Below are 8,077 nucleotides of genomic sequence, written 5' to 3' on the forward strand. Positions count from 1 at the left end.
TTTTCACTGAAATACCAAGTAAAAAATGTCTTTTTTTTAAGTTGTGTCAAAATGTGCAAAGCAGAGTTTCCCTGATTCTAACACTTTGTCTAAAAGTATTTTAATGTAAAGGAGATGCACAATTTAAAGTTACAATGTTTCTTTATTACGAAGTGGTAAAAGGCTTCATTAATGCGGCTGTGATTCGATGTCCATGTGCTCGTTCATCAGCTCTGGTGCCGTCTGAAACACGTGTCAGCTCCTCACTGTCTGAACCGCTTCATCTCTCTTGCTTTGATCAGATACCACAGATTTTCCAGGTTTAAACTGTGTTTCTAAGTAAACTGGAAAGTTTCTGTCAGAAATAGTTTCTTGCTGGAATGGCAAAAGTTCTTTCTGTAGTCGTTTTTTTAAATTATAAATATATAAATAACAAAGCAAATTGTTTACACGATCTGTTAATGAGGTGAGTTGGTGTTGAAAGGCTTTCAGTGGCAATGATTTCATAGAAAACATCGCTGAGAATATTTCCAGATGTAGAGACTGTTGAACTGATCCAGATCGTGTGTTTGATCTGAAGTTTCATATTTACAGTTTGTGTGTGTAGGGTTTATTATGGAAACTGTGGACAAACAGATGCAATCCAGTTTAGATTGACTACAGTTATGTAATGTTCAGAACAGATGATGTTGAGATGAGCAGATTTGGGCCGTTCTCAGTGTAACTCCGGAGCAGATCCAGTTTACACTGAGAACAGATTCAGAGCCGTGTGTTTGAAGATGAAGACGTGATCCAGACGTCAATCATAAAGTTATGAGCTCTTTCATGCAGTTTTCAGAAAGAAGCGTGTGTCTGTAGAAGAGAGCTTCTCTCCAGAAAGAATGATTGAGACGCGAGATGAAACGAGTTCCTGTGACGCTCTTCTCTTCTCTCCTGCAGCTTCTGCTCCTTCTTTTGTTCTTCTGAAAAACAGATTTCAATTCTTCTTTCTGTCCTGCTCCATTTTCACTCAGGTTTCTCTAAAATCTATTCGTTTCTTGATGTCAAACGCAGCTGTATTTGGTGAGTGTCACGTTCATTTGTTCTAGGATCTAAATTATGTTTTAATTTATTTGTGTGTCTGTGGTTATTGAGATGCTTTGTGTGTTGGTGAATCTCATTTTGTGTGTGTGTGTGTGTGTGTGTGTGTGTGTGTGTGTTCACACCTCTGCTAGTTAACCCTAGTTAACACTAGTTATCATGGCTCGGAAAGTTTCTCCATCTGTGCTTCCCAGCGCCGGCTGGTGATTGGTTGTGATTAATAAACACGCTTCATTAGATGGAAAGTGCTGCAGTGACGGCGCAGTGTCGCTCGCGGCCGGAATCAGTCAGACGATCGTCTTCCTGTCGTTGATCCGGACGCAGCGGAGGGCGAGGGATTTTGTTTTTTCGGAAACTTGCGAGCGTTTCGAAACGAGCTGATGGGAGCGAGGGGCACGTGGGCGACGGGGGGGAGGCGTCAAACACCTTCTACACAAGACAGGAAGACGAAGGGAGAGATAGAAAGAAGAAAGAGAGGAAGAGAGAGGTCGAGATCCCCACCGGAGAGCGTCGAAGCCGAAGCTTGTTGTTCAGAGACGAGACGGATGCTATGACACAGACAGCGGTGCAGCTCCTGTCCACAGCGCCCTGCTTCACCATGAAGGGCCGAGCGGTAGGGTCCGGGGCCCGGGGCCGTTAAACATGTGATTGTGAGGAAGGCTTGTGTGTGCGAGTGAACTGAACTGTGCTTCGTTAGTGACTAATCTGCTCCGTCTCAATTGTGTAACATTACTAGAAGCTTTAAGACGCCACACCTGTTCCAGGGAAATCTTGTTCCGTGTGTGTGTGTGTGTGTGTGTGTGTGTGTGTTTTGGATCAGGTTAATCAGGTGTTGGAGTGTATTGTTGTTAAGCAGCACTCAAGGGTTTGGGTGGCCAGTATTATGGGCTGTACGGAGCCGACGGTCGTTAGGGGAAGTGGAGAGGTTGCCGGGCTGCTGGTGGAAAGTTCCGGGCTCAGGTGTGTGTGTGTGTGTGTGTGTGTGTGTGTGTGTGTGAATCTGGGATGGGCCTGTAAAAATATTCATAGTTAATGCTTCAGATGCATTTATTATTTTACCGTAATATATTGTGTGGGTGTTAATCATTAGAAGACACTTGAGACTTGTTACGCAGACATAACCAGTTTAGTGACGCCGCTTCTCTTTAGGGGTCTGCTTGAAAAATACGTTAAAAAAAGACATCGAAATGAACCGCTATGGCCAGACGGTGATCTAACATTTGAAGTGTTCAGTAAGATGTAGTTTACAATCAGTGTGACTCTAGAATGTGTGTGTGTTGTGATCTGATACAATTAGTGCCATTACTGTTACATGTGCTCTTATTCTCCTCCTCTCTCTCTCTCTCTCTCTCTCTCCCCCTTTCTCTCACTCTCTCTCTCTCACTCTCACTCTCTCTCTCTGTCTCTCTCTCTCTCTGTCTGTCTCTGTCTCTCTCTCTGCCCCCCCCCCCTCCCCTCTCTCTCTCCTCCTGTCTGTCTGTCTCTGTTCCAGCAGATGGAAAGTCTTTTCTGAGCAGATTCTGATGTAAATCTCAAGTGGAAAATAAAAGTAAAATTTCTCCCTGTTCTTTTGTGTCCCATAGTGTTTACCCCACCCACACAACCCAGAGCACACACACATGAATGCATCTCACACACACACAGACACACACACACACACACACACACACACAGACACATGCACACACACACACACACAGATACACACATGCATGCATGCATGCATGCGCACACACAAGCACTCGTACATGCACACACACACACACACAGATACACACATGCATGCATGCATGCATCTCGCACACACAAGCACTCGTACATGCACGCATACACACACACACACAGACGTGTGTTTGACGCAGTTTGTCTCGTCTAGGTGTCTCAGTTGTCAGATCCTGCTGCTGCAGCGTCTCTAACTACTTCAGTTCTTCTACTGGAATAATAGAAGTATAGTGATGTCAGTAATGCTCATGAAAATAGTCACGATACAGACTCAAATGCACATTGAGGGCATGTGTATCTGTCTGTCGTTCTCCGTCTCTCTGTCTCTCTCTGATCCGTTGATCCTGCTTGCTGGATTGGGTGTGTCCTAAATTAGCGTTTTGCGTTTGGGAGGAGGCCTGTGGGACGTTTAAGCCCTTATTAAAGTCCTCCATCACATGAAGTAAAAAGCAAGAGGTGTCTGTGTGTGTGTGTGTGTGTGTGTGTGAGATTATTAATTCCAACACATGTTTCATCAGATTAGGGATGGTTAACTAGTCAAAGGACTAGTCCATTAGTAACTATTCAGTTTTTGGGATTTGTCGTCTTTAGCTGTGATATATGCAGGTGTGACCTGTTTGTCCAACCAATGGGAGACGAGGTGTTTGAGCTGTTTAACTTCTGGTTGTTTCAGATAGCGAACATGTTGAGATTAAAGCACAACATTTTTTAGTTATCATTGCTAATATTGTTATTAATATGACAACCTTTTTCACAGACTGACGTTTCTCTACAGTTAATAACATTGTAAATCTAGCAAAGTTATATTTATTTATTTATTTATTTTTGGCTTACATTTCAGAAAAGGAGTAAACGCTGCTGTGTGGGTGTTTCTAATTCAGTGTTTGCTTTCGTCTGACCAACCATCAAACTCTCCATATTTGTTTCTTCTTTTTTGGCTATTGGAGAAAATAAAGTATATTTATTATAGTTTCGGTTCACCACTATAGAGGTTTACTCAACTATGTCATCTTGTGATTAGAGCTGGGACAATAAATCGATCCATCAGAAATCTGAGATTTTCCAAAGGCATCGATTCTCTCTTGAACTGATTCTGAGCGTAGTTTTTTAGCTTCCAGTTCCTTACACACACGCCACTGGAATCTAAAACAATCATTTGTAAAGTTCGAAAAGGCTGAAGCGGATTAAAGGATGTTCACAGTGGGCTAAACTTACACTAATCTCACATCATAAAAGCTGATGTGCAAGTACATTTAAACACTTACATTACTCAACCGAACGCACAAGAGCTCTTCTTCGTGAGCATTTGAGTGTGCGGTTAAAAACTAGCTTAAAAACTCGCCATCTGCTGTTAAAAACTACGCTCAGAATCGATTCGAGAGGGAATTACGATGCATTACGATGCGTCTCAGAAACGATCCATGAATCGCGATGTATTGGTTTACTGTCCAACTCCTACTTGTGATGTTGAAATGTGAAAGGGTCCGTGTGTAGCGGTCTGTGCCGACAGTATTCACACGTGTTTCTCTCTGCCTGCAGGTGGCGATGTCTCCAGGAGAGGACGGTTTAATCGGGATCCCCTTCCCAGAGCACAGCAATGAGCTGCTGTCCCGTCTCAATGCCCAGCGGCGGACCGGACTGCTCTGTGACCTCACGCTGACCTCACACGGCACACGATACCCCACACACCGCTCCGTCATGGCCGCGGTCAGCCTGTACTTCCGCCGTCTGTTTGGGGCGGAGGAGGGCGAGGATGGAGGCGAGGGCGTGGGCGACAGCTGCAGCGTCTGTCAGCTGGACTGTGTGTCTCCTGACGCTCTGGCCGCGCTGCTGGAGTTCGCCTACACCGCCACGCTGACCATCCGCAGCTCGGGCATGAGAGAGGTCCTGAAGGGCGCGCAGCTGCTGGGGATCCAGTGTGTGGCAGACGCCTGCAGAGACATCCTGGGAGAGACGGGCGACGATCAAACAGACCCCGTGAAGGAGGCCGAGCCGCTGCCATCCCGCCGCAAGCAGGACCGATGCTCCGTGACCCGAGCCGTGTCTCCGGTGAGGCTGGTGTGGAGGAGTCCTGAAGACACACCCGAGTGCGGGATGCTTCCGGCGCAAGGGCGAGAAGGACATCCGCCGCCTGCTTCCCACCTGGGCCGCTTCGTGAACGGAGGCTCACACTGGTCACAAGAGTTCACCCCGATCCCACACAGACCCGAAGACACGCCCTCAGAGGAGGAGGAGTCCGGAGCACAGGGGCTGGCCACTCCCCACCTCAGCCAATCACAGGGGGACGGAGCAGGGGGCGGAGCAGCGGCCGGAAGCGGCAGGAAGAGGAAGTCTCAGACGCCACAGCAGTGTCCCGTCTGTCAGAAGATCATCCACGGGGCGGGAAAGCTTCCGCGGCACATGAGAACACACACCGGAGAGAAACCGTTCCAGTGCTCGGCCTGCGGCGTCCGCTTCACACGGTACGATACGCTCACAATCTACCAGGGTTTAATGCATTTGACTGACAATCGTATCCAAAGCAACTTACACAATATTTGATCAGTTCTTAACTGTTTAAGCTACATGCAATTATGCAGGGGATACACTATCAAGGATTTTATCTAAAATTAAAACACTAACACTATTATAGAAGTTTACCAAACTGTGAGGACTTCGTGGGTTAGGGTTAATGTGTGTCGTAGGGTTAATGTGTGAACCACTGCTTTGAGTATTTTAACATGAAAACACACTTCAGTTTTAGTGGGTATAAATAAAGTCGGTTATGAGTCACAGTTTCAGGCTTGCACCTGCCAGAACGTTGCAGTAAATCTCTCTCATTTCTCGTCTCAGGAACGACAAGCTGAAGATCCACATGCGGAAGCACACGGGCGAGCGTCCGTACCCGTGTCCCAGCTGCCCCGCACGCTTCCTGCACTCCTACGACCTGAAGAACCATCTCTCGCTGCACAGCGGGGACCGGCCCTTCGAGTGTCCGCTCTGTCACAAGGCCTTCGCCCGCGAGGACCATCTGCAGCGGCACAGGAAGGGCCACAGCTGCCTGGAGCTCCGCACACACCGCCGGCGTCGTGGGATGGGGCCTGATCCCAACGGATCCCCACCCTCTGAATCCTTCGGCCTCCGTCCGGATCACTTGAGTGTCGCAGCGGCCGCACAGCTCCTCGAGGGCCACGGCGTCCCCATGCAAGGTGTCCCGCTGCTGACGGGGGCCCGCATGCCCTTCCCCGAGCTGCTGTGGAGGGCGGTCGCAGGGCCGGTGGGACAAGCCCTGGATAAAGCCGAAGGAGGCTCATCTCCACACGGGAGCGCATCGGTCACACACAGAACGTGGGAGGAGGAAGACGAGGAGCAGGAAGCTGCTGGGGAGGAGGAAGAGTGACCACGCCCATCTCTCTGTGTGTGTGTGTGTGTGTGTGTGTGTCAGTTCTGTAGTCGCACCGTCTTCAGGTTCTAGTCGATCGTTTTGTTTGTTAGATCTGCTTTGTTTCTGTGGTGCATGGTTTCTGTATGAACCCAAATCAACTGCTTTCGGAGATCCGTCTTGTTTTGTTAATGTGCCGCGCCGACGATGTTCACGCTATGCAAAATTTGAGTGCTTGAACAAACCTGATTTAAAAACGGACAACTGAATGAATTAAGAATGCAAATGAAGCAGCTGGAGGCGGGGAGGGGCGTGGCCTCGCCCTCGGCGGTAGAGATCGCCACCTACAGGCCAGCATTGCAGCGGCGCTCGGCATCATGAAGGTGAATCTACTGTAGCTGCTCTTCAATTTAGCCTTTTTTCCAGTTTGGAATTTTTTTCGAATGATAGAATTTACTTTCATACCAAAGATTATTGGTTAGTTAATTGAGATGAATTACATGTATTCTTCAGATATCTGTAGCCTTTCTCTCTCTCTCTCTCTCTCTCTGTCGTCTGAGAGGAAGTGGACCAGGTCTCAGTTCTCACACATTTAAAAGGGCTTTCGGGGCGGTGTTTAAACGCTCTGATGGAGGAAGAGCGTGAATCTCAATCTTTCGTTTACGTTTCTTCTATCTTTGAGTTTTGAGGAGTTTATAGAAGGGGTCTAGGTGTCTTGCGTGCTCATTCTCTTTAACGAGGAAGCGGCAGGATGGAGAGTTCTTTTGTATACTATTCTATTTATTTATTTGTTGGTTGGATATTTATTGTGACTTTTCCTGGTTGAGGCGCTTGGGTAATTCTGCATCTTCTCTTTCTTCCGGAGCTTCCTCCTCGGAGCGACTCCTTGAGCCTGGTCTCGGATCGGTTTTGCCTTTCTCATTGTAATGTCCTCAGGTAGCTGATCTCCGGTCAGTTGATCCCAGGTAACATCACTGCAGGTGTGCAGACGCTCAGGTGCTGTAGAGAACTGAGATTCAGGCGTCCTCAGTTTGCAAGTTTTGCACATGAATTTCTGAATAAAAGTACAATCCCTCCGATGACCAGCACGGAACAGAATGAAACGAAGAGGAGGACTCTTGCCTTTTTTTGAAGCAAATACATATGAGATATTTTCGAGGAAAAAAAATGCATTATATATAAAAAAAATGTAAAAAAAGAGTCATTGATGACATTTATAACTATAGCTTTAGCCGCTTTCGTTCGCTGCAGGAGCTTTGGGCTCTTTGACCTTCTCTAGAATATTACAGCTCTCTATAATCTATATATCGGTCGATTATGGGATGCATTCTGGGGTTTTTGTCTGGAGATTATTACTGTTCTGCTGACAGTAGCGAAACTACCCAAAAGAGGTTTATTTGCACTAAAACGGGATCTTTGTGTTGTGATATATTGTCTTGCTCATTAGTCTCCACTTATGTTTGATTCAAAAAGTCTTTGCATCTTGATTATTAAGTTCTTTGCAGAAGTTTTGAAATATTATAATTTTTTTATGTAAAAGGTCAAGCTGCCTTAGTTTGTTTTATTTTTTGCAACTATTCTCAGGAAATCTTGAGCCATGCACTAAGTGGTTATGCAAATGTTTGGTGAATATTAATTTATTGTATATATTTGTGCTTGGAAAATATGAACGCCCTGTTATTAGGTAAAGTTTCTTTACATCTGTCTCTTCAAATAAGTTGTTTATTGATTGAATCTTGAGTTGTTTTATATCAGAAGCAAAGCGATGACTGGTTTTGATTGTGTTTGGGGTGAAGGGATGAGGCTCCTGGTGAAAGCCTTTAATCAGGGATTTGTGTTCTGCTCATAGAGTGAAATCTTTCTCAGTGATGGCAAATCATTTCTCATATTGTACAAATAAAGAGCAAATAAACAAAGATTTATGTATGAACAGAT

At 46.2% G+C, this 8,077-nt stretch overlaps 1 protein-coding gene across 6 annotated transcripts in view; it reads left to right on the plus strand.

Annotated features, from left to right (window-relative positions):
• The window catches only part of zbtb7b (zinc finger and BTB domain containing 7B), a 21,210-nt gene extending 13,133 nt beyond the window's left edge, over positions 1–8,077 (plus strand). For 4 of the 6 annotated variants that reach the window (XM_026227954.1, XM_026227951.1, XM_026227955.1 and 1 more), the window contains exons 3-4: positions 4,321–5,243; positions 5,614–8,077. In XM_026227954.1, coding sequence (XP_026083739.1) covers positions 4,327–5,243; positions 5,614–6,160 — 1,464 coding nt within the window. In that variant the 5' untranslated portion in view covers positions 4,321–4,326 and the 3' untranslated portion in view covers positions 6,161–8,077. Of the gene's footprint in view, positions 1–1,250; positions 1,673–1,703; positions 2,020–4,320; positions 5,244–5,613 lie in introns of those variants that run through there. The other 2 variants (XM_026227950.1, XM_026227956.1) reach the window with 2 other exon arrangements.

The sequence above is a fragment of the Carassius auratus genome, chromosome 41, assembly GCF_003368295.1.
Source record: "Carassius auratus strain Wakin chromosome 41, ASM336829v1, whole genome shotgun sequence".
Classification (NCBI taxonomy): Eukaryota; Metazoa; Chordata; class Actinopteri; order Cypriniformes; family Cyprinidae; genus Carassius; species Carassius auratus.